The sequence below is a fragment of the Helicoverpa zea genome, chromosome 20 (assembly GCF_022581195.2).
Source record: "Helicoverpa zea isolate HzStark_Cry1AcR chromosome 20, ilHelZeax1.1, whole genome shotgun sequence".
NCBI classification, from domain to species: Eukaryota; Metazoa; Arthropoda; class Insecta; order Lepidoptera; family Noctuidae; genus Helicoverpa; species Helicoverpa zea.
Window position 1 is genome coordinate 11,087,700 of NC_061471.1, and position 15,886 is coordinate 11,103,585.

Sequence of the window (15,886 nt, forward strand, 5' to 3'; positions counted from 1 at the left end):
CGCAGGTTGCGTCCCACACCAAAGACCTTCCCATCTTCCAAGGCATTATAGACATCCCGTCTGGTCTCTTGCCATCGTCGCGCGCCAAGCCTCTGGGTTCTAAAATGGCTGGCACTCCGGCGGTGACAAGAGCACGACGGATAATGTCATTTATGCTGGCGTGTCGTGCCATGCGGCCAGCACTTTTGCTACAGGAAAGACCATGGTGTCCAAGGCGGTCCACAGATTCACCGCACTGGCAGCGATGCGGAGCCGCAGTGGGAGCGCCGAGGCGTAGGCATGTAGCGAGCCGGAATGTAGTGTCACCCAGCATGGTCCCAACGCTGGGTGACGGCAGTGCGTGAAGCCATAACCCTGACTCCCACTCTCCCACAGCCAGTAGGCGGGCACGCTCAGCAGTATTGACAGATGTTTCAATTAATTTATTTCTCGTCAATCTGCAGAGCGGCTCGTCCCACTGTCTCTGGGAAGCCGGGTTGTCAGGGAAGGTTGACATATAGATTGTAGATACATTGATACACATAAGTACACATGTTCCAAATTAGTATGCTGAACGAAACACAGCACAAAGTCCGACCAATGTATTGCCATCCAATCCGCGTCAAACGCACTGAGAAAGGCGCCAAAACCTAGTGCTTACCGACTGCACTAATTACTGTCCCAAATATGGCCGTATTAGTGACCAAAATACGGCCATATTAGTGACCGAAATACGGCTAAAGCCAGCCTATGTGGCCTATTAGCCGGCTTAAAGTTCAGCCAGTAAGCCGATTTACATTACTCACTATTTTATTTTGGTACTTTATTTTTTAAGCTTGGTGAAGTTGTGATACTGCCAATGTTTGTTACATTTCGATTGCGGAAAACAGATGGCTCGATTTTTTAACGAATTACTCTGTCTTAAACACTTATAAATGCGATAGTTTGTAAGGATGTTTGTATTTATGTTTGTTACTCATTTACATTTAAACAATTTGACGGACTTCCACTATATAGCTGCTTGCTTTCAATATGCTTGGCAGTAATCATTAGCAAAAATATAGCTTATAAATATGACAACCTAATTCCGCTACTTTTTATAAATGTGCGTGAAGAAGTTTTTCGAAATGCGGGTGCAGCCGCGTGCGGTAGATATGGCAAGGAGTAATTTATAGTTTGTAACTCTGAAACGTAGTCTCAATTTTCGGAATAAACTAAGAGGATTCCATAGTTCTAAGAAACCAATATTTTCAGTACTTACTCGGTTTCAACTTTTGCAGAACTTTCATTACGTAGGGTGGATCTCTTTGAGACTTAATAGTAGTTAATCATTTCAAATGAAATTCCTTTAGTTCTGAATTTATAGTAACATAGCTCAAAATTACTGAAATGAATTGTATTCAATGTTAATTTACTTTAATTAATATAATTTTTATATTATTTTTACACTGCATGATAGGGTGGGATCAATTTGGAACATCTTTGGCAGTCTTTACGGGTAATCAGAAAGTCTGACAACTAATCTTATCAAGCTATATCGGGTTACTCAGGTAACCATATGGAGGGGGTCTGATAGGCAGTCTCTTTGTGTAAAAAAAATATAGAGGGAGGTAGAGATGGTATGATGTAGAGATGAGATGGTAGGTTAGATACTCGGAAACTAGTGGGTAACTACACTGTTTACCTATTTTATTCATGTATTTCAGTGTTTTAGAAATCGCCTTTATATTTATAGCAACCGTGAAAATTGCAGCCATGCAATAAAATTGATATATCGGTAGAAAATTCTAACAAAAAAATTTAACCACTCGATCAAACTGTTGATCGTCAAACTCGGTTATTTGTTTGAAAATTGAATTACACATACCGTAGTTAAGTAATGAAATCTGTCTGCTGACAGGGCCAGTTTTTATCTAAAACTGACACAAATGTTATATTTTTATTAACAGGTTTTTAGATAAAGCACGTTCGATATTTTTTTTATTTGCATATCATCATACCTTGACTGTGTATTTTTATTTATTTAAATTTTATCTAGTCTGAAAATAACGTAGGGTAAATATGATCAAACAATTTTTTATTAAGGTGTCTATTGCACGTGTTTATTTATTTATCTTTATTGGCCAATCAACACTAAAAAAGTTTCAGGTATTGTCACTATTACAGAATCTATAGTCTAAACTCTGGACCTATACCCAACAAAATATAGTGAGTGAGTACAGCTGTCAAAGACATTTCTCAAAACACACTTCACAACAGTATTATCAAAGTGAGTGAAATGAAATTCTACAAAACTGTAATTCTCTATTTTCTGCTCTCACCTGGGCGATATCTCAGTCTGTTCCCCCGAACTGTTGAAGAACCAGCTGAAGTAGGTGGGGGGTGGTGAGGAGTCCACCATACACTGGAGCACCACTGTCTCCATCTTCAGCGCCCCGTAGACCTCACCCTCGTTTAATGTCTTGCACATTGGTGCATCTGTTTTAAAGAAAAATAAGTATAAGAGAGTTAGGTATAAGGGACAATAAATACATGAACTGGGAATCTTAAAGTTTTAAGATTTTTTGAACGGCATTAAAATGGGGCCGACTATTTAGAATGACCACAGACAGACACAAAGAGCGATTTTAGAGCATCCTATTTTAAGCTAACGATATTGAAAATTCCGAATTTCTGTTCATCCATACGTGGTCACACTCGTTAAGCGGATGTTTTTCGGAGAATTCATTAACCAAACTCTATTCTGCATAATTTAAATCTTAGTTACGTTATCTTCACAACCTTTCACATCGTACTCAATAAAGGAACCGGAATCAAAACAATCAAATATGATCTCGCCAAGACAAACCTCGGGCTCCGTCTCAATTTAAATTAGGCGCTGCGTACACAGGCCGACAATTCTGGGCTGATTCACTACTCAATCTGGTCGTAATCCCGATGGATTTGCTCGCAAACTGCCGCAAACAAAGTCCACAAAGACCACATCCATTTCATTTCGAATCTGGATTTCTTCCAGTTTTCCAACAAGTCAAAGCAATAATATAACATCACGTATGTTCCCCTAAGGAGATGATACAGTCCTACTTTCATACATACGGGTTTGGCACTCGATTTTTGGGATTTTCAGTCATCTAAGTTTCTGCTTCAATATCACACTTAATAGTACTATCACTCTTTTTATCGATGGCACAAAATGAGCAACGATTATGATTCCAATTTCAGATAGGGTATTAAATACAAACAATGCTCATTTTTAAACAATATCAGTTTTCCAAAAGCTATTTTCATGAAAAATATAATTTGACATAAAATACATCTTTCTTTCAATTTATTGAGGCTATTACTAACAATGAAAAGATTAAATAGAAGTATGTGATCCAATAAGTAAAATAATTTATTTCTGAACATAATTTTAAAAGTAATATGGAACAGACTGTTATACCGAACGTGACAGTAATACCAGTTTCGTTGATCAAATAATAAAAGGAGAAGGGAATGGCTCCATAGGTTCCTGGGCCCAGGTGTTAACTGAATCAAAGTAGCCTTATTTGTAAGAGGATATAATAACAAGGCTTCACTAAAAATTTGGTGAATTTTGGCTACCCAGAAACCAAGTTATCTGAATTATAGTAAAAGTTAGGTTATATTATAACATTGTATTTTTTATGTAATTTGCGAAATACTTCTGAATCACTTCGGTTGTGTAATGGTTTTATGCATGAAGCATGTGAAAGCCTAACCTGTTAGATCTTCGAGACATCACCCTACGCAGCGGCAACCGGCGCGTGCCCTGGACTTTGGCCGCGTTTCCACTGACGCGGAGCTGGGCGGAGAGGAGCGGAGAAGAGCGGTGAAAAGTGGTCAGTGTTTCCACTGAAGCGGAGCTGGGCGGAGAGGAGCGCAGCTGAGCGGAGAGGAGCGATGAAGAGCGGTGAGTGGTCAGTGAGCGGAGCAGAGCGGAGTGGAGCATGCTTTTGGAATCGCGCATTTTTACAGACACACTGCACGCGAGTCACGCACCGCCCCGCTCCGCACCGCTCCGTACCGCCCCGCTGTCCTCCGCTCTGCACCCCAATGCTCGCTGTCCTCCGCTCTGCACCGCCTCGATGTATGAATATTCGCTCAGCTCTGCTCCACCCCGCTCGTACTGTTTCCATTGAAGCGGAGCGGAGATTTCAAGCATAATCATTGGTCAATTTGTGCACCGCTAAGCTCCTCTCCGCCCAGCTCCGCGTCAGTGGAAACGCGGCCTTTCGCTATAGTCGAAGACAAGTTTCTACTTGCAATTTCCTGTAACCTATAAGCAGCAGGAACCAACCTTTTAAAAACTAAAAAAGGGAGAAGGAAGTAAAATAAAACACCAATATACTTAATAATTAAACATGTATTATCATTCATCTTCAATTATTATTAGAATGTCATCTAAAAATTGTGCAGGGGGTACGATATTTTCTTGGAATCTTGCCCAACTGAGATACCATATAATGCACATTACATGGGCACAGCAGCCTACAGTTCTTCTACCTACAATACAATTACAATAATATGATAATATTGAATCTCGTCCTCTTCGACAGCTATCAACTAAAATATAAACAAAATATGTTTTGCGACTTATATGGCGGGATTGTATTCGGCCTCGCAATAACCAAGAAGTATTTGAAGCTGACAGCTGTCGAAGAAGGCTGCTGCTTACCTCCCTGCACACTTCTATTATAAACCCATCATTTCCCCGCAAATGTTCACCAAAATAGGACCGTGCCTGCTTTAATTGATATGTACCTAAGCATACAAGAATTAATTCATCATATGACAACTGGGGAAAATCATTTAAATTATCATTATGAATAGTTATTGTTTCAAAATCAGCCCTACGTCTATTATATTGGTTGTTAACAATAAAATCACCTAATATGTTATGTCTATTCATATTTAAATTAATCTGATTAATGATAGCCCCACAGTCTATTCTATCGGTTATGGGAGGGTGAAACCTATTTATGAGAGCAGCAGCCACCTTAAAATCTCTTATTAAACTTCTTGAGGCTGTATTAAAATAACATTGCCTGAATAATTTGAAATCTCTTTTAAACCTACCGTTCACAATCTCAACGACCCAACGGCAAATGGTGACTGCCCTCGATTTGTTTGCGTCAAGTGTTGACAGCTGTGTTTCACCCTGCGCCAAAGTAGCAGGCACGTATGTCCTATATCCACATTGGTTTAACAAAGGTAATGAATCTCGGAAACCCCTATCCAGTATAAATACATCACCATTTTGGAAAAAATCCTGGAGTGGGTTTCCACTTAAAAATTCATGTCTCATTATATCTGAGTCTGACGTGGTAGCTGGATAGGGGCCCAAAACATCAATGATGTAACCATCTGTGCACACCATTAAAAAAGGTTTGGTTAAGTTCCTATATTTATGCAAACTGTATGTTTTTTTTTGATATAAATAATTAGAGCTTTTTTCAATATAACAGTAAGTTCCATCAAATATAGCGATGGGCCTAGAATCTCCTTCAAATAAAGCACTAGGAATGGCTAAGTTCCTTTCTTTTATTTGTTCTCTAGTGATGTGTTCTAAACCTAAGTGCCGAGGCACAAAATGTTCAGTTAATATGTCACGGGCTTGACACAGCCACTTGGCTAAAGTTTTCTTAGATGTTTTAAATAATGTTGCTAATCTTTCATTTGAGTCCCCACTTCTTAATTTGATAAGATAGGCTGCTAAAACTGAAGAACTATTACGAATTTCTATCAATTGTGGAACCTCATCAAATAATTGACGGAACTGAACTTTAGTAAACCCGATCCAGGTATGCACAACATGGTCGTCCATATTATCAATATTTTCAAAATTCAAAAACCTTTCTTTTGGGGTTTCTTTTAGTGTAAACATATCTTGGATATGTCTTGCAGTAAATGTTTGTAAATAATTACTCCTTAAACTATCAAGGAAGTCCCATGCCTCAATTACTAAATGTATATCACAAAGTCGATTATTTTGTGGTACATAATATTTATGCTCATTAAGCAACATTTTTCTCGTTGCTAGAGGAACTCTATATCGTTCAGTTCTCTGGCAACCTTCTATGAAGCACCGTCGCTCTGTTTCAACTGCCCGCATATAATCTGGCAATACAATTGTTGGTTCAGGGTGCTGTTGTACTGGTTCCACAATTGGGGCACTTGGTGAATGTAGTTCCACTGAGGGTTCATGCACATCATCATTACCTTGGTTTTGTTCTGGTTGAATGGAAACATTCTCAGGTTCGTGTAGAATGTTGTCATGATTTTCATCCAATTGTCCAACAGAAACACCAACTGATGATTGGGCTGGCGGTGGGTTACTTTGTGAGGAAGTCGAAGGACCTGTACTCATATGAACAGCAGCTCTGTCTGCTAATATCCAACAGGAATGGCATATACGACTTGCCTCGTCCACCTTCAAAAAAATAAAAATTCACTATTATACTATAATACAGTAGTCCAGATAGTAATAAAAAAAAATAACCCTAACCTAACCTGTGTCGGGTGCCCTTGTCTTTCAGTTAAGTGTTTTATTTTTATGATTTAGTGCTAGTTTTAAATCATGTTAGCTTTACAAATAAATGTTTTATTATTTTAACTAGCTGAACCTCACGGTTTCACTAGCATCTTTGTTTACTGCTCCGCTGCTATTGGATGTAGCGTAATGTTATGTAACCATTCTCAATAAATAGGCTATCTAACAGACAAGATTTTTTAAAGTCGGACTAGTAGATTCTGAGATTAGTGCGTTGAACGCACCAAACAAACTCTTTCACTTTATAATATTAGTATAGATATAGTTTAAATAATTTAAAATATAATACTAAACTATCTTACCGTTTGTGGTAGAATCCACTCTCTAATCACATTATATATCGCAGATTCACGAGCAGAATCATTACGAAGAAGGTGGTTGAACCGCCGGGCTAAGAGTGAACGACCACAGCGGAGACATACGCTTGAATGGCCAACTTGGGTTGGTGCATCAATCGCACGTCTTCCAAGAACCACATCTTGGGCCAAGTCCCAACATGCTTGGCATACAACGTTCTCACTGGTTACCTGAAATAACATAACCATTTAAATCTTGTTCAACCCCTAGTGCATGTTCAATAATGTCGATGTCACAACCGAGACCGAAATTGATTTATCGGGACTCGAGGGTGACCTTCACTTTTTTTATAAGAGAAATGATCAAACTCCACATTCCACAGATTAAAATATATGTCTATTTAAAGGCACACAGCGGGCGCGGCGCGGCGGGACGGGACGGCGACGCGACGCTGAGCAGTTGTAATGTACTAGATACTATGGACGACTTCACACAGAGCGATAGTTACCGTCGCGACGAGCGGGACGGCTCTGTGTGAAGTCGTAGTCGTCTAGATACTATGGACGACTTCACACAGAGCCGCCCCGCTCGACGCGACGGTAACTGTCGCTCTAGTACATTACAACTGCTCAGCGTCGCGTCGCCGTCCCGTCCCGCCGCGCCACGCCCGCTGTGTGAATAGACCATTACAACTGCTCAGCGTCGCGTCGCCGTCCCGTCCCGCCGCGCCGCGCCCGCTGTGTGCAGAGACCTTAAGCTAACTAATTGACTATTGATCTAATATAATACTGTCCAATAAACCGATAGATATGAAGTTAAAATGGCTTGCTAAAAGCACGATTTGAATATGTAAAAAATGGGTAAAAACTTACAGGCTGAGATGCACGCCACTGACGAATAACTGTTAAAATCGCCTCATCCTCCAAGACTTTTCTTCCAATAGAATTACTGCGACCAAGCGCAATCGTACAATTCATACAGCGATCCATGTCGTCGATATCCAATCGATAGGCGTAACAGTTGTCCAAAATCGAGAGCCAGGTAATTCAGAGTAGCAAGATCCGTCGAAAAGCCAAGGTCGTGGGTTTAAATAGTAAAACCAGGAAAATATGTGCGCACTCAGAATGAAAGAAAACAAACGAGTGCATCTGTCAGTCAGTGACAGACGCATGCCACCAACAAGTGTTGCCGGAATAAAAATACAGTAGATTACTAGTAATTCAGGCATTTCAGGCATTATTTAATCGATTATTTAGTCTTATTATCTTAATTTAAGTTTTCTCTCTTCCTGGGTAGAATCCTGGTACCATATTTTGTGATTTTATTTAAAAAAATGTAACGGTTTTTTTAATACATATTTCAGGTAGTTAACTGCTGGGCCCAGAAGTCCCCTTCTCCTTTACTGAATCGACTGACCGAGCGAAGAGCTTTGTCATACCGAATTTAAGTTAGTACAAAGTTTGTTCTATGATTTCATTGCTTATACTAGCTGTTTAAGTTTCTTGCTCAGTAGTTATAAGAAACGTTTCCTAAGAAATTCTCGGAATAGTAGTAGTTGTTTTTGTAAATAAAAAAGGCTAAAACTTTAGTTTTCTAACATTTTAACTAACTGGTCCGCCAACTGTTATATAGTCTATTTTTCTCACCTTATTAGTGTCCCTTACAAATTGTAAAAAATAGTTAACAATATGAGTCATCAAAAACCCCGTAGGCACTTAATAATTTTTAGACCCGTACGTTCATGCTATATGCCTCAATTCCTAGGCGATTACGAAAACTCTTAGTCTACTCACAATTAATCTGCAAGGACACTGGGTTGCTGGTGGCACTGCCTTCATTATTATAAGCGAGGCAGCTGTAGTCCCCAGCAGAAGCCCTGGTGACGCTTTGCAGCACCAGGCTCTGGTCGCTCAGGATGATGCCAGCGCTGGCGTTGTGGTGGATCTCTTGTACCTGAGGAGTTTGGACTTTATTGAGAGGATGTTAAGGTCTTAAATTGAACACTCCCTCAACGCTGCTAACACAAAGCGTGAGGAGCCATTTGATGATTCCCATCAGAAAAAAAGGTCTTAAATTGAGAGCTGATGACGGTTGATATCGGGAAAAGTAAAGAATTTTTGTCCGTCGATAGCCCAAGAAAGGCTGTTGGCTCTGATGATAATGTTAAATTAGAAAAGGTGAAAAACAAAATTTTTCGTCAAAATCAAAAACCGTAGCACTGAAGACTACATAATATGAAGTGCTTATTTAATTCGAACTAATTTTTGCTTCTTTTACCACATAAAATAAAGCTTAGTTATCTAATAGAAAGTAGATTAAGATAGGTATCTAAGTCACATGAAGTATGTAGGTATTGGATTAAAACTTACCCCTTTATACCACGTTAGTTTCTTGGTCTTAGGGTTTGCTCTGACGCTGCACTCGAAGTACACGCCATCGCCTTCCTTGATATAGCTGGGGTTTAGGTTCGAACCTAGTTTCAGGGTCACTATTGGCACATCTGATAACAAACAGGATCAATGAATTACCTAAGGAAATCAATGTTTAATTTTTTTAGCTACTGATACCACTTTACCTGTCACTTATTTTTATGAAATAAAAATAATTACACTTTGGGGAATATAAAGATACCTTATAATTATACTTCAAAATGTACCAGATTTATTCAATCACTCATTCAAAAGTTTTGACCTAAAACTTTGTCAAACAAACCTACAGACCAACATTCGCATTTCTAAAACAAAATTAGTATCCAAAGCAAGGAACGGAGAGTACTATCTACATAAAATTAAGGATATATCGATATACGTCATGACTGTCAAGTAGCGACCTGCCACGACTTGGCATGCAAAAGAGAACATCCAGGGTTATGGTTACTGAATCATGATTTATATCTTCAAACTGTGAATAGATACCAGACGTAAATAGATACCAAATTAATATTTATTGATGATGTTAAATTTTGCAGTATTTTAGGATCATCTGTAAGTTTTTTTACCTAGTTTTTTGCCTTTCTAAATACATAGGCCACATAACACTGAGAGATTTTCAAATCGGCCCTATGGGATCTGGGATTCGCGCATTAAGAAAAAAAACCCACTCTTCAGTTTCTTAATATGGGTAAGAGAATATATACTTTCCCTCCTTACATTATTCTTACCTATATCTATAAAGAACGGTAAACTTATGCTACAATTATACATAGGGATTTGTAAATAATAAATATTTTAATACATAGAATAAGTAGATATTACATTAATTTAATAATTATTTTCAGCTTAAATATGGATTATAAATTTGAAATACATTTACCGCAGATTTTTTTGAAAAAGGGAGATACGGAAAATCTTCTTCTTCTATATTTGTGTAAATAAGGGGTTTACCATATATATTGCATTTACAAAAGCTACCTTCCATTTTGATATGATGATAAAATTTCATTCCTGGAAATCTTAACGTAAAAGCTTTTAAAAATTAAAATAACCTCAAGTTAAATATTTAAAATGCGAGGCTCTTACCGGCGGTACCTTTACTTTGGGGTTTTTTTACTCTCCTTTAAAACTGTTTATGTGTCCGTCTGAATTGCTTGTATAAAACAGATAGTTTTTTTTTTTTCACTTTTTGTTTAAACATTTTACAGAATGAAAACTTTTCAGGAGGAAGGTAGGAACGACTGCCGACTGAACTTGCAGCGACTGCATGAAATCGGTCAATATCTAAGCGTGACTGCACGTATTGCTGCCGTTTCGATCCAAATCTGTTTCATTTAAATACATACAAGCTAGTAGTGCAGCTTCAGCCGACATAATCCAGTCACGGCATGTGCGGTCGGCTGGTAGCATTCAAGACGTACCTTAAGGCGATGTTATAGTCTTTAACTTCATACTCACATTGAACATTCAAGAACCATCGATCTTCAATAACAGCATTAGGCACCCTGGTGTTCTCGGCGCGGCAGACCAGGTACTTCTCATGATCCTCCGCCATCGGCACCAAGTTCAGAGTGCTCACTGTCGCGTTGTTGTCAGAAAACTGTGCAAGGGAAATTGAGTTTTATGATAATGTGCTTTAGGATGAGTTTTAGTGGTCAGGTAAATAGTGGAGGACCATGATTTTCCGCCGGGGGAGATAATGTTTGCAATATTTACCTTATAAAAACACACATACATAGAGTTGGACATTATTCGTTTCAATGTATACTAGCCCTGTTATTGCCTTAGAGAGAGTACATAACAACTGGATTGGCCTGTGTGTGTGTTCCAAAAATAGACTAGAGAACGTGTTTAACAATTGTGCTAATTAGACCAAAATTATAGCTCAATTATTAATTTTAAAGCACATTATAATACTCAAAGCACGCATTTGTATCTAAAAATATAATATCTTCTTTAACCTCTACAGTTCAACATCCCCACGCAGGTACAGTCGACAACAAAATAAAATAAAAGCCATATACTAAAAGTAAAATAAAATAAATAATTTGGACAATCCATCACAACAGTGTCAAAGCATTAGCCATTAGCCACAAGCCACACAGGCTGAACACCCGGGTACGCTTGCAACATATGTATGTATTGAAAACAAATGACTCTGTGTACATTGATCGAACGTAGTTTATACATGTCACTATTGATATCTTAATTAAAACTGTGGGAATAATGATTTGTTTTAGTTTATTCTACTGTCAGTGCTAAGTATGATTGATTGAGATATTTTTGTTTTTTTAAATATGTGCTGGGATTATAGAATAAAATAGATATATGGAGTTATTTTAGGTACCTATTTATTTAAAGCGTAAAACCTGCATCGGGTTAAGCCATTAGTTCTAAAATGCTGCTAGAGGTTCTTCATTATTCTATGACTCAGTCTTCACCTTCACTAATCTTTTAATGATGCGCGCTCATCATCATATATTTAATCATTTGATACTTCTAAGTGTATAATATATACATAGATACCGCGACACGCATACGACTGCATATCTGACCTCCTCCACCCATTTTCCGAGAAATTAGTTCAGTTAAATGATTGTTAAACATAGCATATTGAAATGCTATTGTAACACAAAAAATATGAAAAGGGAGCAACCTGTTTTTATTTTCAATTCTATACGATGTTTTTGGTTTGTAAATTTAGCATTTCTAACTAACTGTATTGAGTTTGCATACTGTGGTTGATAGGATTAGAATAGTAACAATAGGGTTCAAATGTGCCTTTTTGCGTTATCACTGAATACTTCGTGGAAAACAAACATTGTATAATAGTTTTAAAGATAATAAAAAATCGGAAAGATAAATATTTGCTTTGTTGGAACTAATAGTACTAACATTGTTGAAATCAAATATTTAAAAAAACGATATGTCTATATTCGTGCCGATTGTCGTAATGGCCGATGGTGTAATGGCCAAGAGCCTAGATCAACACCTCATGAAACTCTCTTTAGGCAGCTGGTTCAAGAGATTCTCTTTGATACGGCACGTATTGTGAGGAGGTTTCTGTCTCTGGGACCCAAACCATTGGTAACTTGGACCCTGTGCCCGATATCGTATATCGATGTGAAGCTATTTAATATTTCGCAAATTATATTATATTTAATTTAATAGATATACATAATGTGATAAATTAATGACAATATTGGTTCATCATTTATAATCGGGTATTCAGTCATATTTTTAATGGAAATCTTTTTGAATTAACCATGCTGAAAAGTCGGATTAAATCATTTATTGAACCAATATATTTGTTTGAATAGAACTTAATCCTGATAATATTTTATGACAATTAATGCAAGGGTTTGTAAAGATGTGTGTGTGTTTTTGCTCTATGATTTGATTTGAATTTTAAGCTGTATTTGTAAACCGAAGTTAAATTGTAATATTTATTAAATCCCAAAAATAAACATTAAAATAACATTCAGTGTTAAGATTTATTTTTGTGAATTCATTTTTTAGGGTTCCGTAGCCAAAATGGCAAAAACGGAACCCTTATAGTTTCGTCATGTCCGTCTGTCCGTCTGTCCGTCTGTCCGTCTGTCACAGCCGATTTACTCGGAAACTATAAGTACTACAGTGATGAAATTTGATGGGAATATGTGTTGTATGAACCGCTACAAAAATATGACACTAAATAGTAAAAAAAAGAATTGGGGGTGGGGCCCCCCATACATGTAACTGAGGGATGAAATTTTTTTTTTCGATGTACATACCCGTGTGGGGTATCAATGGAAAGGTCTTTTAAAATGATATAAAGTTTTCTAAAAAACATTTTTCTTAAAGTGAACGGTTTTTGAGATATCAGCTCTCAAAGTCGTAAAAAGTATGTCCCCCCCCCCTCTATTTTTATAACTACGGGGTATAAAATTCTAAAAAAAATAGAGGTGATGCATGCTAATTAACTCTTTCAACGATTTTTGGTTTGATCAAAGTATCTCTTATAGTTTTTGAGATAGGTTGATTTAACTGTAATTTACGGAACCCTTCGTGCACGAGTCCGACTCGCACTTGGCCGGTTTTTTTTATATAAAATGTTATGTGTATTTGGGCAAAACTAAAATATTTTATATGATATGGCACATGACACATCGAGTAACAATAATATTTTAAAACTTTTTATTCAAAAAACATTTTCCTGGTACTACTGATATAGCAGTTGATTTAAATTGTAAAGTGCGCAGTTGAGTAGTTGCTGAATCGTGTACTCAGTGTTTTGTAGCTGACTGTACTCAATTGATTGATGGCCACGTTTTTAAACGGTTTTTTTTTTCTATCGCTAGTGGCGAGCATTTTAAACGCGATTTCAAGAGTATACGAGGACCGTGATAAAAGACTTTTAAACCGCTTACAAACTGGCGGATTTTCGGCACACGTAGCAAAACCGATCGTATACACATCGCCCGCACGAACCGAGCTATTTCACGGAAAATCCGCTAGTGTGAAAACGTTTAGGAAAGTGAGGTGAGTTGTAGCATGTGTTTAGATATATTTGCAGAATTTCTCGCTGTGTGACAGAAATAGTAAAAATTCTGTTTAACAAAACATTTTAATTTCACCAAAACAAAAAACGCACAATTAAAATCACAAAACATTACACACCTTGCCACAAAGGAATCTACCATAAGAACAGACAGTGAACCAGCACCAGCGAGGCGTGGTATAAGACAGAGCAGCAACAGTTTGTTCCAAAAAGTTCTGTACGCTCTCCACTTGAGGACGCCTTTGTGTTACCAGCGCTTCAAGTCTCGCTTCCGATCCCTGATAGTTTCGCAACCGTTGTTTTTTTTTAGGAGCATTCGAGTGCGGATTGTGGATGATTGTTTAAGTTTTATTACTGCGTCTAGATTTTTGTGTGACGAATTAACCCATAGGCTAAAAAGTAACGTAGCAGATAAAAAAAAATATTAATCTTTATTTAAAAAATAGCATCTACCCTTTAAACAGACAGGGAAGTTTAATTAAATCTGCCTTCATTTTTACTATACTCTGCATTTCAAAAATCTTTTACTTAAGTTAAATTTTAATATTTATTATTACAGCTATCCTGAAAATTGTCGAACGAAGCACACTCAGGTGAAAAATATAATGAGTGCAAATATACGTTCAGTGAAACCAACTCCAGTCACATTTGACCCACTTACAGTCATGTTTACTTAACAAATAAATAGGTATAAATCCTGCCAGTTAAAAGATCAACAGTCACGCAATTTTAAAAAACCTTACAAACTAGAATTTATGTGAAAACTTCGGGTCTTCAAACTAAGCTCCGGTTGCAGAAATAAAGTGAGGTAATAACATGTTATGTTGCTATTTTAATTTGAACTTTTTGGTGGTTTGTTTAGCGTAGTTTTTAATTTGTTATGACGTTGAATAAACTTCGCGACTGTTTTTCATGAGGCGATAAGCAGTGAGTGATGTAGGCTTTAGTATATTTCAAATACTGTTAGTTAAGCTCAGTAACTTTTGCCATAAAGGCAAGTAAAGTGGTAAAAATTTGCAGATTACAATTTCATGAAGGAGTTAGGTATTTGAGAACCTAAAGAACAGTAACAACTAACCTGTAATACTCGACATCGCTTCTCTCATTATTTTTGAGACTATTTATTTACTACGTTTTAAACACAAAGGGTTTGGCTGTTAACGAATGTGTGCTTTACGTTCCACTCAAAAACTGACACTCACGTAGAAAAAGCCACATAAATTCACCAACTTACATAACAGGGTAACAATCTCAAAACTATGTGCAGCGTGATGAAAAGAATTAATTACGGCAGTGATGGGCCATTGTCTACCAACATTTTGACCCACATACAGCCATCAGTTTACACAATGCCGCCACGCTCGGTAAACTTTCATAAAATCATGAGAGAAAATTAGCAATTAACACAGTTTTGTGTAACCAGAAAGTCAATTTTGGTAAAATGTGGAGGCACTTTTTTTAGGAAGAAATAAGGTGTTTTGTGGTTTTTATTCCAATTTTAGTTACAAAAGCCTCTGTTAAATCTAAAACGTAGGTCCTGTAAAAAGAACTAAAAAAAATAACATGATGTTTCAAAATCACTAACTTGACTTACCAATGTTTTTTCTCTAGGTATATCTTACTAATACTAAAACTAATGCTAATTAAAATAATATTGAATATTAGTTCAAACATGAATTTCAATATTTAGATCTAAAATCAAACACCAATTAGTAGCAAAACTAAATGTGTCGTAGAAAATTAATTAAAATCACAAACTAATATCGCCGGACATGATATTTGCTCGTTAAACTAATTTGGGGTTACTATATAACATAGTGCAAATTCTCTGAATATCAATATTAGTGTAAATATTCTAAAACCAACGAATTCTAATAGCTATCTAATTAATTTGTGTAAGATTTGTTCTGCAAGCAAACTATGTAAACTATTTTTTACTGACATCAATAAATGAGTTACTATAATATTGCATTTAAACTTTCGATTCGTAGCTATAAAAACATATGTATAAACCATTTTAACTACGTTCAATAAATAGGTACATAATTATATTTATTTTGATCACGT

General features: G+C 36.9%; 2 protein-coding genes across 2 annotated transcripts in view; both read right to left on the reverse strand.

The window, feature by feature from the left end:
• The window catches only part of LOC124640334 (neural cell adhesion molecule 2-like), a 138,049-nt gene that overhangs the window by 13,930 nt on the left and 108,233 nt on the right, over positions 1-15,886 (reverse strand). Inside the window, exons 7-10 of the mRNA XM_047178048.1 lie at positions 10,738-10,879; positions 9,217-9,347; positions 8,641-8,800; positions 2,301-2,457 (exon numbers count right to left, since the gene is read on the reverse strand). Of these exons, the coding sequence (XP_047034004.1) occupies positions 2,301-2,457; positions 8,641-8,800; positions 9,217-9,347; positions 10,738-10,879 (590 nt within the window). The remainder of the gene's footprint in view (positions 1-2,300; positions 2,458-8,640; positions 8,801-9,216; positions 9,348-10,737; positions 10,880-15,886) is intronic.
• LOC124639982 lies at positions 4,346-8,237 on the reverse strand. The gene is made up of 3 exons (XM_047177529.1): positions 7,720-8,237; positions 6,853-7,077; positions 4,346-6,430 (listed from the first exon to the last, which is right to left on the reverse strand). The coding sequence occupies exons 1-3, from the start codon at positions 7,834-7,836 to the stop codon at positions 4,370-4,372; spliced, it is 2,403 nt and encodes an 800-aa protein (XP_047033485.1). The 5' UTR covers positions 7,837-8,237; the 3' UTR covers positions 4,346-4,369.

Coding starts and splice junctions, on each gene's coding strand:
- LOC124639982 (XM_047177529.1), bottom strand. CDS start 7,836: ATGGATCGCTGTATGAATTGTACGATTGCGCTTGGTCGCAGTAATTCT. Junction 7,078..7,719: donor AGTGGCGTGCATCTCAGCCT/GTAAGTTTTTAC, acceptor ATGTTATTTCAG/GTAACCAGTGAGAACGTTGT. Junction 6,431..6,852: donor AGTGGATTCTACCACAAACG/GTAAGATAGTTT, acceptor ATTTTTTTGAAG/GTGGACGAGGCAAGTCGTAT.